Source organism: Staurois parvus, unplaced genomic scaffold, assembly GCF_062004578.1.
Source record: "Staurois parvus isolate SC_StPar_1 unplaced genomic scaffold, SC_StPar_1.0 ptg001636l, whole genome shotgun sequence".
Classification (NCBI taxonomy): domain Eukaryota; kingdom Metazoa; phylum Chordata; class Amphibia; order Anura; family Ranidae; genus Staurois; species Staurois parvus.
In genome coordinates, this window is record NW_028319432.1 from 104,275 (window position 1) to 120,238 (window position 15,964).

The following is a 15,964-nucleotide window of genomic DNA, read 5'->3' on the forward strand; positions in this document are numbered from 1 at the left end:
CCATAGCTGCTGCCAGGCCCCTAATCTGCCATGGGCCCCTGTACCGCCTCCTCATGCTGCTGCCAGGTCCACAGTGTCTCATGCCATGTGCCACTTTCAGGTCTCCTCACACTGCTGGTGTGTTCAATTTTTTGACATAGGGTGCTGGCAGATTACGGGCCTCCCATAGCTGCTTCCAGGCCCCTAATCTGCCATGGGCCCCTATACCGCCTCCTCATGCTGCTGCCAAGTCCAGAGTCTGTCATGGGTCCCTGTACGGCGTCCCATTGCTGCTGTCTCCATCGCCACACTCTGCCATGTGCCACTTTCAGGTCTCCTCACACACTGCTGGTGTGTTCAATTTTTTGACATAGGGTGCTGGCAGATTACGGGCCTCCCATAGCTGCTGCCAGGCCCCTAATCTGCCATGGGCCCCTATACCGCCTCCTCATGCTGCTGCCAGGTCCAGAGTCTCTCATGGGTCCCTGTACGGCCTTCCATTGCTGCTGTCTCCATCGCCACACTCTGCCATGTGCCACTTTCAGATCTCCTCACACTGCTGGTGTGTTACATTTTTTGTCATAGGGTGCTGGCAGATTACGGGCCTCCCATTGCTGCTGCCAGGCCCCTAATCTGCCATGGGCCCCCGTACCGACTCCTCATGCTGTGACGTTGCAACAAGGCGGAATTCAACCCTACATATGTTAGACCGCCTTTACGAACAGCGAAAGGCCATCACCGATTTCCTGATGTTACAAGCGGATAAAGGTACTCCCTGTGTAACTTAGATGTCAGCCATTGGCAGCTCATGCGTGACACCTGCGCTTGCTCAGGCCCTTTGAGGAGGCCACGCTATTCGTGAGTCGGCAGGACTATGGGATGAACGACGTCATTCCTCTGTTGCACGTCCTGGAACAAATGCTGTTAACAATGGCTGGTCAGGGTGCGGTAGACGTGGCACACAGATCTCAACGCCACATGACCCCTGTGGGGGCAGGACAGGAAGAAGAGGAGGAGGTAGAGGAGGACATTGGTGCTCAGGAATTATTGAGTGAAATGGGTGGTTTTTCCACTCAGCGGACAGGAGTGGAGGAGCAGGAGCATCTGGTAGAGGAGGAGGAAGAGGAGACAGAGGACCCAGACGCACCGTGGCAGTATGCTGTGGAGATGGAGGCAGGGAGTCCCTCGCATTCCTTGGCACAAATGGCCCATAGCATGCTCGCTTGCTTGCGTAGCGACAGCCGAATAATAACCATCAGACAGAGGGATGACTTTTGGCTGTCCACCTTGTTGGACCCTCGCTACCTTTCAAAAATGGTGGCCTTTTTCACACCTGCTGAGAGGGAGGCCAAAATAACGTACTATAAAAACCACCTATGTAGTCAGCTGGTCTCTGCCTTTGTGCGCCAACGTCCATCCTCAGACACTGTGGGCCCTGTGCGCTCGCGTTCCGCTGCCATGGCAGCAGGGGAGGGGTGGGGTGGTAGGAGCAGTGGCAGCTCCACCAGCAGCAGCTGCCTCAGTCTGCAGTCGATGATGAGTAGCTTTCTTCACCAGCGCAGTGAGGAAACTACTAACCAGCCGCAGCAGCAGCAGCAGCATCAGGTGGACCTGGAGCAGGACCTCAAACAACAGGCTTAGGCCTACTTGGACAGCACCCTGCCAACCGAGGTAGACAATCCCCTTGACTACTGGGCAACGAAACTTGACCTTTGGCCCCAACTAGCTGAATTTGCCCTTGAAAGGCTGTCATGCCCGGCCAGTAGCGTGGCATCGGAGCGCGTGTTTAGTGCGGCAGGAGGTATTGTAACTCCGCGGAGGACACGACTGTCCACCCAAAGTGTGGAGAGACTCACGTTTGTGAAAATGAATCAGGCGTGAATTAGTCTGGATTTCAAACCACCAGTTCCTGACACAACTGACTAAATCCGCCATGAATCATGCCCCTGCCATGTGCCACTTTCACGTCTCCTCACACTGCTGGTGTGTTCCATTTTTTGTCATAGGGTGCTGGCAGATTACGGGCCTCCCATAGCTGCTGCCAGGCCCCTAATCTGCCATGGGCCCCTATATCGCCTCCTCATGCTGCTGCCAGGTCCAGAGTGTGTCATGGGTCCCTGTACGGCCTCCCATTGCTGCTGTCTCCATCGCCACACTCTGCCATGTGCCACTTTCAGGTCTCCTCACACTGCTGGTGTGTTCCATTTTTTGTCATAGGGTGCTGGCAGATTACGGGCCTCCCATAGCTGCTGCCAGGCCCCTAATCTGCCATGGGCCCCTATACCGCCTCCTCATGCTGCTGCCAGGTCCAGAGTCTCTCATGGGTCCCTGTACGGCCTCCCATTGCTGCTGTCTCCATCGCCACACTCTGCCATGTGCCACTTTCAGGTCTCCTCACACTGCTGGTGTGTTCCATTTTTTGTCATAGGGTGCTGGCAGATTACGGGCCTCCCATAGCTGCTGCCAGGCCCCTAATCTGCCATGGGCCCCCGTACCGCCTCCTCATGCTGCTGCCAGGCCCGTAATCTGTCATGGGCCCCTGTACCGCCTCCTCATGCTGCTGCCAGGTCCAGAGTGTCTCATGGGTCCCTGTACGGCCTCCCATTGCTGCTGTCTCCATCGCCACACTCTGCCATGTGCCACTTTCAGGTCTCCTCACACTGCTGGTGGGTTCCATTTTGTCATAGGGTGCTGTATGGCCTCCCATTGCTGCTGCCTCCACCGCCACACTGTGGCTCCACACTCTGGTTTTGGCCCCGTGACTGCCCAAATGAGTGAAGTGTGCGGTGATTCTAAGATCGACGGCACTCATCTGCATGTCATACTGACTGACAGTATTATTTCTCTTCCCCAGCAGACTCCAAGGGCATTTAAATTAAAGGTACAGTGTTCTGCACTAATATAAAGGCTCTCTGAAGCCTAGAAACACCCTTTTATAAGTTAAATTCGCAGCGAATATATTCGACTCGAATCAAAATTTTTCCACGAATTCGCCAAATCAGTCGAATCGAATTTTTGAATACTTCGCTCATCTCTAGTCGTCATGAACAGAAAGAAATATTAGGAGGGAGATAATTACAATTATTAATTGCAGAGTGCAGCTCTTCATCTTTTTGTTCCTATTCATAATTTCATGTTGGAGAGGAGACGGGGTACAAGTGCTATCACCTGGATGGTCCATTAGGAGGTGCAGGGTGGGAGCGATGCCGTGGATTTGGATTCTTACTATATGGTCTTCACTCATCACCTGTGATCTAGGAATCCCTCATATACCAGGCTACCAGATGGTACGGCAAGGGAAATGTACCCAGCCCAAAGGCTGAGCGGAAAAGACCAGCAGCTGTTCATTGCAGTGTGAACCAAGCCTTAGAATTTTGGAACCTTTCCCCTCCTTACTTCATGTTTCATGTTTTTTCTTTGATTCTACACAAGTCCTTGGATCTCCAGATAGTCAAGCCCTGCTGTTACAAAGCCTGATTTTTCCAGCCTTATGGTGTCAGTGGGCATACTGGATTGACTATTGCAGCCAAAAGGGTTTTGAGAGACAGAAGTATCGAGGCCTTTTGTTGTTTCTGCTCTTTTGAAGGCTAGGAATTCTAAATCATGGAGACTTCCCGCAGGACTTTACAATCATATTTTGTGTTTTGCTGACCTAAGAGGTTTCCTCCTTGTTTTGGTCCGTGTCTTGGTTTCCTTCTTGGGGTGGGGGGTGAATGTGTGCCTGTCCTTGTGTATAACCAAGAGTCAGATTTCAGCCTTGGCAGTCTCTTCTTTCAGTGGCTGATTGCATTACACTTTCTAGTTGCATGCGTTGGTACTAGATGTCATGTATGTTGTTCCTCCGGTCAGCCTGTCATTGTTTCTATGGGATTTCTTTCTGTTTTTACAGAATTCTCTGTTTGAGCCCATTCAGGACTTTCCTTTTGTATCCTTTGTTCTTTCACAAAGATGGCTTTTTTACCTTAGCTTTTTATTTATTATTTTTTTTAACCTAAAGGGGTTTGTACCTTTCCATCTCAGCCGGGACGGCGTATTACCTTCCTTTACCCTCATCTCAGCCGGGACAGCGTATTACCTCCCTTTACCCTCATCTCAGCCGGGACAGCGTATTACCTCCCTTTACCCTCATCTCAGCCGGGACAGCGTATTACCTCCCTTTACCCTCATCTCAGCCGGGACGGCGTATTACCTCCCTTTACCCTCATCTCAGCCGGGACAGCGTATTACCTTCCTTTACCCTCATCTCAGCCGGGACGGCGTATTACCTTCCTTTACCCTCATCTCAGCCGGGACAGCGTATTACCTCCCTTTACGCTCGTCTCAGCCGGGACAGCGTATTACCTCCCTTTACCCTCATCTGAGCCGGGACAGCGTATTACCTTCCTTTACCCTCGTCTCAGCCGGGACGGCGTATTACCTTCCTTTACCCTCATCTCAGCCGGGACGGCGTATTACCTTCCTTTACCCTCATCTCAGCCGGGACGGCGTATTACCTCCCTTTACCCTCATCTCAGCCGGGACGGCGTATTACCTTCCTTTACCATCATCTCAGCCGGGACGGCGTATTACCTCCCTTTACCCTCATCTCAGCCGGGACTGCGTATTACCTTCCTTTACCCTCATCTCAGCCGGGGCAGCGTATTACCTCCCTTTACCCTCATCTCAGCCGGGACAGCGTATTACCTCCCTTTACCCTCATCTCAGCCAGGACAGTGTATTACCTCCCTTTGCCCTCAGGCTCAGTAACTGGGGGAATAGGTTTTTTTATCACGTTGGGTATTTGTTTGTATATCAGGTTACCTGTAGTTGACAGTCACAATTTGGCGACAGTATTTCTCTTTGTGGCTCCTGAGGACCGAATAGAAGGATCCCGCAGCTTCCATGTCTATGTTTATTCCCTGAATTTGTCGGCTTGTTGCTCCAGTTTCCAGTATGAAAGGACAGGTTCCCCCTTTATAAGGGATGACACTACCTACCTTCAGTGTATCATGTTGGTGAAGCCTCTACCTGGTGTTCGGTGCACTCTTTATGATGTTACCAGGTGGATGTTGGAGTCACTAAGGACTCTTCCCTTTGGACACATTGGTTTTTGCAGGCTGCTGCATGAGGTTCTTTCCTATTTCTGGTTGTTTTTGGGACCTGTTGGCTTGTTGTCCTCCCCTCATGTTCTAGGTGGGACATCCCTGTTAGTAAGGAATGTAAAAGATGTTCTGTGTCCTGTGATGTGCGACAAAGAAAATGACATTTTTTGGTTTACCTGTAAAATGCATTTCTTGGAGTCCCTCAGGAATCCCAGAGATCCGTCCCCTCCTGTTATGGGCTATGGCTTGCTACAAACCTTTCCTATGTCGGAGATATGCTCTACAAGGGGACGTCCTGTCTATTGTTTGCCAATGTCCCATCACCTGTAGGTGGGCATAACAGTGTTAGGAAGGATTTATAAAGATGCTTCGTGTCCTGTGATGTATTCCAAGAAATGGATTTTACAGATCATTGATGACAATTGTTACTAAGAGACAGGAATTGTTCATTGCTGAAGGAGCCCCTAGAAACCTTTGGAGGAACCCTGGCTGAGAAAGGCTGGACTAGGCAGTCATATATTTCTGTCCCCCTTGGTGGGAGTGGAGGTGACCCCTCTATAAGTATCTACAGTCCATACACACCCAGCACAAGGCCGGGGTCACACTACCAGACGCTTCTCGGGGCTGCAGTTCCTCTGAGCTCCACAAGGTGGGGGATCTCACTTCTACCCAGACAGGAAGTCTCTATGGAAGACAGACAGGAAGTGACGTCAGGTACAGACAGGAAGTGATGTCAGGAATAAATAGTAAGATCTGAGTGAGAGCTGAGTCAGAAGGAATCAGAGTAGACGGTGGAAGTGGCAGCAGAGGAGGTAATAAGATGTTATTTCCTATTTACACCCAGTAACCCCCATAATGTCCATCCTCTTCCTCCATAGTCACGTCCCTCCTCTTCCTCCATAGTCACGTCCGTCCTCTTCCTCCATAGTCACGTCTGTCCTCTTCCTCCATAGTCACGTCCATCCTCTTCCTCCACAGTCACATCCGTCCTCTTCCTCCATAGTCATGTCCATCCTCTTCCTCCATAGTCATGTCCGTCCTCTTCCTCCATAGTCATGTCCGTCCTCTTCCTCCATAGTCACGTCCGTCCTCTTCCTCCATAGTCACTGTGACGTCTTTTATCTCCAGCAGATGATGATACACACATATATAGTGTGGGAACCCAGATGAACCCCTTCATGGGCAGAACATTCCCCCACTTCCGGGGCCGGAACATTCTCCTCATTGTGGAGAGGTGTCACCTTCTCACCTCATCAGTCTATACTAATGGATTTTATGACTTTAGTTAGTGGCGGGGGATGGGGGGATATTTAGGGGGATTGGAATATCTGTGTCTTTGTTTTATAAGATTCAAATAGGAAGAAAGAGAGAAAAATGTCATTTGTAGTAAATGTCCTGAAAGCATATTTCTCCATAATGATCCCAGTCTCAGATATTCATCCTACAATGTGATCAGTAAAGTCTCTGGAGTACACAGAGATCTGAGAAATATGATGTGTCCTGGAAAAGCCCAAAGACAAAGTTCATCTTTCATGTTTGGAGAGGTGGGATGCACCTGGGAGCAATGTACAGAAACCTCACAGAGCGCCCCCCACAGCTCCTCCTACCAATGTCCTTCCATCTAGAGTCAGAGAATCCTATGACGTCACACTGACCTCACAGCTCCTCCTCCCAATGTCCCTCCATCCGGAGTCAGAGAATCCTATGACGTCACACTGACCACACAGCTCCCCCTCCCAATGTCCCTCCATCCGGAGTCAGAGAATCCTATGACATCACACTGACCTCACAGCTCCCCCTCCCAGTGTCCCTCCATCCGGAGTCAGATAATCCTATGACGTCACACTGACCTCGCAGCTCCCCCTCCCAGTGTCCCTCCATCCAGAGTCAGAGAATCCTATGACGTCACACTGACCTCACAGCTCCTCCTCCCAATGTCCCTCCATCCAGAGTCAGAGAATCCTATGACGTCACACTGACCTCACAGCTCCCCCTCCCAATGTCACTCCATCCGGAGTCAGAGAATCCTATGACATCACACTGACCTCACAGCTCCTCCTCCCAATGTCCATCCAACCAGAGTCAGAGAATCCTATGACATCACACTGACCTCACAGCTCCCCCTCCCAGTGTCCCTCCATCCGGAGTCAGAGAATCCTATGACATCACACTGATCTCACAGCTCCTCCTCCCAATCTCCCTCAATCCAGTTCTTTTTTCTTTTTATCCAGTACTCTTAGGATATGGGCGGACCCTTTACATCCTCAAAACCAAAGCAGAACTGTTGATCCTTCATTTTATGTAATGATGTCAGAATTCCTTTTACCTCAGCCTGAAGTGGGGCTTTAATAAAATGGAGACCTGAATGGAGAGGTGAGGAGGATTCTGGGAATATCATTTGATGTGACTATTTGTGTTCAGATGTAGAGTTTTCCTCCTGTGAAGTCTGGAGATCATATGACATCACATTGCCTCCACCTCCCTCCCTGATAGAAGAGAGAAAGAAGAAGAAGATTCTAGAAGTCACCAGAGAGATCACTGAGCTGCTGACAGGAGAGGTGAGCGGTGCCGGGAATTCTGGGACATTCTCCAGTAACAGACAAGGGATGTGTCTGGATGGTGACTGTATCATTGTGTGTGTCAGGTTCCTATAAGGTGTCAGGGTGTCACTGTCTATTTCTCCATGGAGGAGTGGGAGTATTTAGAAGGACACAAGGATCTCTACAAGGACGTCATGATGGACAATCAGCCGCCCCTCACATCACCGGGTAAGAGGAGACTTTATTGTAAAGGAGAGAGCAGTACGGAGGATCCACCTAGATCCCCCATCATCTGATAAACACATAGAAACAATGGATTCAGTCAGTGTGTGTGTTTCCTACAGATGGATCCAGTCATGGGAACCCACCAGAGAGATGTCCCCGTCCTCTGTATTCCCGGGATTCCACACAGGAAGGTCACACCATCCCTCACCATCATCAGGTAGATGATGACAATTATTGGTAGTTGTGATTTATACACAGCATGTTTGTTACAATGAATGTTTTATTATATCTTTCAGAGTGGAATCCTCGGGGATGAGAATATTGATGTTAAAGAAGAGTATAAAGAGGAGGATGAGGAGTATGGAGTGATGGAGGAGTTTTCAGAAGGACACAAGGATATGATGGAGCCACCTAATACCAGGAACTCACCAGAGAGATGTCCCCGTCCTCTGTATTCCCGGGATTCCACACAGGAAGATCACACCATCCCTCACTATTACAAGGTTGGTGGGATGGAGCATCTAGAACATGGACTCATAGAGACAATGTGTGGAGTTTTTATGTGATGTAACAATATTAAAGCTTATGTCTTATAGATGATATTTTCTTTCCTTCTCTTGGTTTAGGTTGAAGATCTGATGTATATAAAAGTTGAGGTGAAAGCAGAAAAAGAAGAGGCGTATGTGAGGGATGATCAGCAGTCTATGGAGGAGGATGGAATAACGGGGACATTTATAGAGGAGGACACTCCTACAGAGATCAGCACAGGTGGGTCATGAACACTAAATCCATTCCTCCACCCATACTGCTCACTGATTGGTCCAGAGTAGGGCGGGGACTGGGTGATATCAGCCTGTAATCCCCTGGTCACTTTCCTGAGCTGTGTTCCCCGTCCTGTATTCCTGGATTTCTCTCGGATAATCTTCCTTCTCTGTGCTGCAGACACAATTTATGTATCTAGACTGGATTTATGGAGGTTCTGGGGTTCAGCTGGCAGCAAAATGTTCATTTCACCATAAGTGTTACTAGACCTAGGCACCTGGGGTGTGTGCTTTTGATGTTATTCCTCATGGTGGTGACATAGCAATTCTCCCAGTATTTGTCACCTGTGCCGGGTGGAGGGATATGTCTGTAGTGTCTCAGACCCAAGTCACTGAGTGCAGTCTCAGGAGATGGGAGGCAGCGGTGTGGGATCTCTGCAACTTGTCTACAGTAAACATTCAAGTCTCTGCTGATTGCTGAATACCAATATTATGAGTCCTGAACCTTACACTGTATACTCTGTGTTGTACATTACACACTCCTGACCCCTGCACTATATACTCTATGTTGTACATTACATACTCCTGACCCCTGCACTATATACTCTATGTTGTACATTACATACTCCTGACCCCTGCACTATATACTCTATGTTGTACATTCCATACTCCTGACCCCTGCACTATATACTCTATGTTGTACATTACATACTCCTGACCCCTGCACTATATACTCTATGTTGTACATTACATACTCCTGACCCCTGCACTATATACTCTATGTTGTACATTACATAGTCCTGACTTCTCCTCTCCCCCTCCCCCCACTGCTATATATACACATAATATGGATTCTCTTTTGTTCCACCCATTTCCTACCAGCTGGACATTTTATATCGGATGATGTGATTGGAGCACAGACTTTTACATGGTGATAATAATGTGATAACATCCTCCAACTTTGGACCCTTAAACAGAAAGTGATAATGAGGGAGGAGTCAATACCCCAATGATGGTGGTCTTCAGGATCAGTCCAGTCTTCATCTTGGTTGTTCTCCCCCCATCCTCACTCTCTGACCTCTGGTGGGGCTCAGCCCCGCTGTTCTTCATGACTAAATCATGGACTAAATAAGGAAGTGCAGTACTTCTTGTGTTGGGAAGATGGCGATGAGTGATAGAGGGGGTGGGGACCCTCGTCCTATAATCCCCTCATCACTGTCCCTCCTATAAAAGACAGTTCTGGTTGTTTCCTCACTCTCTGACTAAGGTCCATGAATAAAGAAATGACCTGGTAGGAGATCAGAGGAGCCATTTCCTAGTTCCCTTGAGGGTGGAATTGTAAGCTCCTCAGAGACCAAGCTGCCTGATGTGGGCGGAGTCCTGGTTTGGGAGAACCAATCAGCTCCTGTCTAGTAATCCTCTTTGTCTTTGTATTTTAGTCCATGGCCGGGAGATGAGGAAAACCTCCGAGGATTGTCTCACTTTGTCTCCAGACTGGAAAGTAGAAGATGAGGACATCACCCAGTATAGTCCAGGAGAAAACCCGGCTCCCTCCAATGTCCATCCGGCACCACCCAGTGTAGATGGACCATCGGATTCCTCGTATCCTGAGGAACCTCAGACTGTGCGGGACCGGGCCGGCCTTCCAACACGGAAGAGCTTCTCCTGTACTGAGTGCGGGAAGTGTTTCCATTTCAAATCCAAACTTAACGTGCATAAAAGATCTCACACGGGGGAGAAGCCATATTCTTGCCCTGAATGCGGGAAATGTTTTTCACAAAGGTCCAATCTTTACAGACATCAGAGATCGCATACGGAGCAAAAGCCGTATACCTGTCCTGAGTGTGGGAAATGTTTTTCAGACAATTCCAGTCTTTACACACATCAGAAATTGCACAAGGGGGAAAGGAAATATTCCTGTCCTGAGTGCGGGAAATGTTTTTTACGGAAGTCCAATGTTTACAAACATCGGCGGTCTCACACGGGGGAGAAGCCACATTCCTGTCCTGAGTGCGGGAAATGTTTTTCAGACAAGTTCAGTCTTTGCAAACATCAAAGGTCTCACACGGGGGAGAAGCCATATTTCTGTCCCCAGTGTGGGAAATGTTTTTCACAGAAGTCTACTCTTTACACACATCAGAGATCTCACACAGGGGAGAAGCCTTATTCCTGTGCTGAGTGCGGGAAATGTTTTTCAGTAAAGTCTAATCTTTATACACATCAGAGATCTCACACGGGGGAGCAGCCATATTCCTGTCCTGAGTGCGGGAAATGTTTTTCAGACAAGTTCAGTCTTTGCAAACATCAAAGGTGTCACACAGGAGAGAAGCCATATTCCTGTCCTGAGTGCGGGAAATGTTTTTCAGATATGTCCAATCTTTACAGACATCAGAGATCTCACACGGGGGAGAAGCCACTTTCCTGTCCTGAGTGATGGAAATGTTCTTCACTAAAGTCCTGTCTTCTTGTACATCAGGGGTCCCACACAACCCTGGAGGTGTAGTAGTGCCTTGAGTGCGGGAAATGTCTTCTAGATGAATGTTGCTGGACATCCCAGCTCTCATGTGGGGAAGAAGCACACCCTGATATACACCTCAGATATACTCCATGGATGATCTTTATCATGGAAGAAACAGTCCATAAGGAGATCAGAGGTCACCAAAGACATGGATGAAGTGTGGGACCGGGTTGGCCATTGATGGCAGCAGAAGAATAAAAATGGAGTCCTGCCCTGTCATTGGCTGAGTACAGTTTGTGGTGTTAACTTTCGTAACTATTTACAGGCTTTTTTTTTTTTTACTTGTTGAATGAATATGACACACCTTTGCCTAGGCATGATGAATATTGGCCGTATTTTATTTCATGTAGTGATTTCCTATAGTCATCATCTCCATCTAGTGGCAATAATGAGGCACTGCTGTACTCTTTCCAATTCATGAACACTAGATGGCGCTACACTCTTGCATTGTTAGGTGCCTCCCCAGGCCACAGGAGCACTACATAGTGGAAGTGGTGCTCTGAAAGGCCCGGCAGACTTTTGGCATCTACTGTGGTAGTCGAAGTTCTTTCTCCTCCACCTTGTCTGGACGTTGGGCTGCAAGCGTATATATGCAGTGTAGGCGAGGATGACAGAATCGAGGTGGGGCTTGTGCCTGTTTCCATGTCAGGCGGCACATCCATACATGCAGAGTATTCATGGAGAGTCTCCAAATGCTGTAAGCAGCTGGCAGTGTTCTCCCCCACAGGCCCACACACCCCAGATGTACATGGTTGCAGCCTGGATGACTCCTACTGGTAGACACAATGACTGGTCACAAGGTTCTTGGGGGCAGCACCAGCACACACCTTCATGATTGGGAGTGGCAGTGGGCACTGGTAGGCTGGGTGAGTGATCAACTGGGGTAACCAGGGCACAGTGCCTTCTCAGCGGACCAGGATCGCTGGATTGTCAGTCCTACTATATGGGTCAGCAGGGCCTACTAGACGGCAGAAAGGTCGGGTCAAGGTCTCCTTTTTGAGACTCTGACTCTAATCACCTATCAGGTATTTCTGCAACCTCTAGGGATATCTTGCCTCCGATTCCTGTGTGATTATGGAAGAATCTATATTTGCTTGGTTAAGGGATAGCATAGCATTTGGGATTGGTGCCGGTTGGACCTTTTAGGTCACAAACACATGTGTTCCCTTTCACCTCTCTCCTTGTTATGGAAGGGACCTGATGGAGGAAGCAAGAGGCAGATGACATTTTATACTGGAAGTGGGTCAAGGAAAGACTTCTTCATGGACTCTGCAATGCCCCAGGGAGAGCGAGTTCACTCAGAGAGGGTGTATGCTTCCAGTAGAGCCGGCAATCTCTCATCTCAACCAAAAGTTATTCTATTCAGAAGTTATCGGGAAGAGGGGCCACTCTGGTGCTGTCGGGGTAGGGAAAGCTCACATTTCCAACAATCTGCTGCTCCTTCTACTTCAACAAAAAGGTTTCATTTGCTGCTCTCAAGTTTCATGCTTTCCTCCGTATTCCCCATTTCCATTAGGAGTCCTGAGAATTCACTCCAGCTAAACAAGACTTCGGGTTGAAGAGGCATCAGTTGTTGATGATGGCATTACCAAATACAGTGTTCCCCGCCATTTTTCAGAGTTTCATTCTAAATCCTCTTTCCATCTACAAGTATGGGTCATTGAGGCTATACCAGACCATCTCCCCCCAGTTGAACGTTTCAAATTATTATGCCAACAGGAGACCTATTGGATTTTTACTTTAGATACCCTTGCACCTATGGGCCTCAATGAAGAGATTGAGATACACACGATTATTTAATTTTTTTTAAAACATTTTTTTAATTTATTCTTCATATCTTTTTATTATTTATTTTTTTTATAGTATACACTTCAATTCCCACCACTTCCCCTTTTTTTTTTTTCCTCATTGCCCCCCCTCCTTTTCCCCTCCCCCCTCCCCTTCCTTCAAATTCTACCTTCTTATCCGCCCATCTTACACTTCATAAATCCACATCATAGTAATAATGTTTATAATTAAATATTCCCTGTATAATCTTTTTTCTACATGCGTTTTTTTTTTTTTTTTTCCCTGATTGTCTCCCCCTTCATATTCCACCTTCTTACCCGCCCATCTTACCCTTTATAATCCACATCATAGTAATAACGTTTATAATTAAATATTCCCTGTATAATCTTTTATCTTCTACATGCGTTTTTGTTTTGTTTTTTCCATCTCTTTCCTTTCCTTTTAATCTTTCTATCTTTCACATGTTCTACAGAAAGCAGCTGCTCACCGTTTATTTCTTATGTTTTCCACCACTGCTTGTTAAGCCTGTATGCATTATACATTTTTTTAATTTCACTACCCCGCCCCTCAGTTGCCCCACCCCTTCCTCCTCTCCTTATTTATTGGCTCATCCCACTAGCCAATCAGGTCTGATGAAAAGGCAGGTTGCCTAGAAACGCATCACCGCCCCCTTGGAGGATTCCCAGCAACGTCCTGATGTCATTTCCTGCCCGGCGGCCATCTTGGATGTGCCTCAAGCTGGCTCCTGTACCCACGCTGATGTGAGAGATCAGCAGTGCCTGCCCTGGATCCCGGTTCTTATCTGCGCCGCGACTCCCGGTTACTGTGCCTGCCATCCTCGCTTCCTCCTGTGGGACCCGCCTAGAGCGCCAGCCACGCAACACCTTGGCATTACAGCCATCCATTTGTGAGGTGCAGCACAGATGACATCCTCCTCCTTATATATTGATGCCTGATATCTACCCACTTCTTGTGAGTTTTTATAATCTTGTGTGCAATAAACTTTTATATTCCTACTGCACTTAGTCTGGCGCACTTCTCTTTCTTCTCCATTTACCACAGAGTCCGGTTTACTCTAGAAAGTGCAAGCCTCATGACGGTGTCTACACTGCAGCTTTGTATATATATGTATACATGTATATATACCATCTATCTCAATCCAGTACTGTTTGCATCACAAGGCCTTTTTTCCCCTCCTTTCCCTCCCCCCCTCCCCCCTTTCCTCACCACTAAAGCTGCATCATCTACTTGTTGTCCCTTTATTACTAGCATATATGATTATATATCTTAATTTCTGTTTACTGGATTATTGTGTTTAAGATTTACTGAGTGAACATTATATCCACTACAAATTCTCTTGCGCCAATTGCATTTTTGTTTTTGTTTTTTTTCCACTCCACTCACCTGAGCATGGTGGGGCCCGATTATGAGTTGGAATTCTGAGCCTTTCTGCTCCTCACCTTTCCCTTCATTTTGCATAACAGATTTGCTCCTTCACAAACTCGTGATCTTCATTTGTTTCAGGGAGTGATTTCACAGAGGACAAAAGGTTCCTACTTTAGGCTCAAACCTTCTATGGTTTCAATACCAAACGGTGATGGTCATCTCATTCTGGATCTGAAGTCATTGTGACAGCTCTCTTCATGAGTGGAAGTTCTAGATGGAATTTGTGTATCTAGCGATACGCTCCCTCCAGCTGGGAGTCTTCTGGGCATCGGTGGACATAAAGGGGGCCAACTTCCTGTTTCTTTCCTTTTCCAGAGGTCCCTGACATTTATGATGGAGGAATGTTATCTCCTGTTTGTGTCCTTACCGTTTGACCTGTCCACAATTCCTGATTCCCAGAGGTTCACTAGGGTCTTGGCTCTGATTCTGGGTCTTTTAATGGACTCTGGGTATTCCTATTGTAGGGTAAATGGAGGACTTACTTCTCTACTCTTTTCTTGGAACACACTGGGAGGGGATTTACTTTATACTGGCGCACACATAATCTGGTGCAGCTGTCCATAGTGACCAATCAGCTTCTAATTTTAGCTTGTTCAATAAAGCTTTGACAGTAAAACCTAGAAGTTGATTGGTTACTATACACAGCTGCACCAGTTTTAGTAAATCCTCCTCAATGAGTCTCTCCTGATGCCCACTCAGAGATTGGTTGGGTTCTCCATTTGTTACTCCTGATTGGAATTTTGGGACCTGTCCCTGAAGTCTGCCCAGGTGAGAGTGGTTCTTCCTCCCGGGTAGGCTCAGGTGACTTTGTTCAGGTCACTGGTAAGGTTTCCTTCATTTGATTTTACCTGAGGTTCTTGGGAAGTAGGTTACCTTTTCCCCAGTGCTATTCCAGGCCTTTACTATGAAATGTCCTGATGGCGTGGAATGGGAGGTCACAATCATTAGATTCTGGACTGTTGGTTGTCTTTGAGATTGCTTTCTCCCTTTTTATTACCACAAGACTTAGTTGTTGTAGGTGGGGTTGCTGCTTCCAATGCTCTGATAGTGGGGGTGCTTAGTCTTGTTTTCCTGCATTGGTTGACATGACTGAAGGTCCCTGTGAGGGCCCAATTAGATAACACCATGGCTGGGCATATGTAATTCATTAGAGAAGCCCCAGATGTCCGGTTCTTTGTGTTCCTGCTCTAGTAGCCATGCACCCTCCAGAAATGGAAGTTTTCAGGGTGGACTTTCCTCAGCTGCCAGCAGTTGTCTCTGGAGGAGTCAGTTCTTCGTTCAGAGGTGATTGGCAACCCGTTGATTATGATTTACCTGTTGACCAGAGGTAGGTGATGGGTAGATTGCATTCCTTCATTGCTGGCCTTCTGAACTTGCACAGGAGTAGGGGTTGCATTTACTGGAACCAATCCCTTCTCCTCACGCTGCAGATGAAAGCCAGCTTCTCCCTCAAGCTGGCAGTCAGCTGCTACCTGAGGAAAGGGGATTGGTTCCAGTAAATGCAACCCCCAATGTTCCTCCTGTCCCCTTCCTTCTTCTGCCTGGCCACTCTGTGTGCTCTCCATCACTGCTGTTGACTTCTCATCCTCTCATTCCCCACCGGCTGCTGTGGATGATCTTCCAGAT

General features: G+C 47.9%; 1 protein-coding gene and 1 long non-coding RNA gene across 2 annotated transcripts; both read left to right on the top strand.

Moving 5' to 3' along the window:
* The first annotated feature begins 7,074 nt into the window (after nucleotides 1–7,074).
* LOC149434943 (uncharacterized) lies at nucleotides 7,075–8,041 on the top strand. Its single transcript, XR_016308588.1, has 3 exons — nucleotides 7,075–7,618; nucleotides 7,705–7,828; nucleotides 7,945–8,041. It is a non-coding gene; the product is annotated as an uncharacterized LOC149434943 (long non-coding RNA).
* A 136-nt stretch (nucleotides 8,042–8,177) lies between these two features.
* Nucleotides 8,178–11,456, top strand: LOC149434944 (uncharacterized). The gene is made up of 3 exons (XM_089663157.1): nucleotides 8,178–8,328; nucleotides 8,452–8,593; nucleotides 10,026–11,456. The coding sequence occupies exons 1-3, from the start codon at nucleotides 8,194–8,196 to the stop codon at nucleotides 11,018–11,020; spliced, it is 1,272 nt and encodes a 423-aa protein (XP_089519283.1). The 5' UTR covers nucleotides 8,178–8,193; the 3' UTR covers nucleotides 11,021–11,456.
* Nucleotides 11,457–15,964: the final 4,508 nt, after the last annotated feature.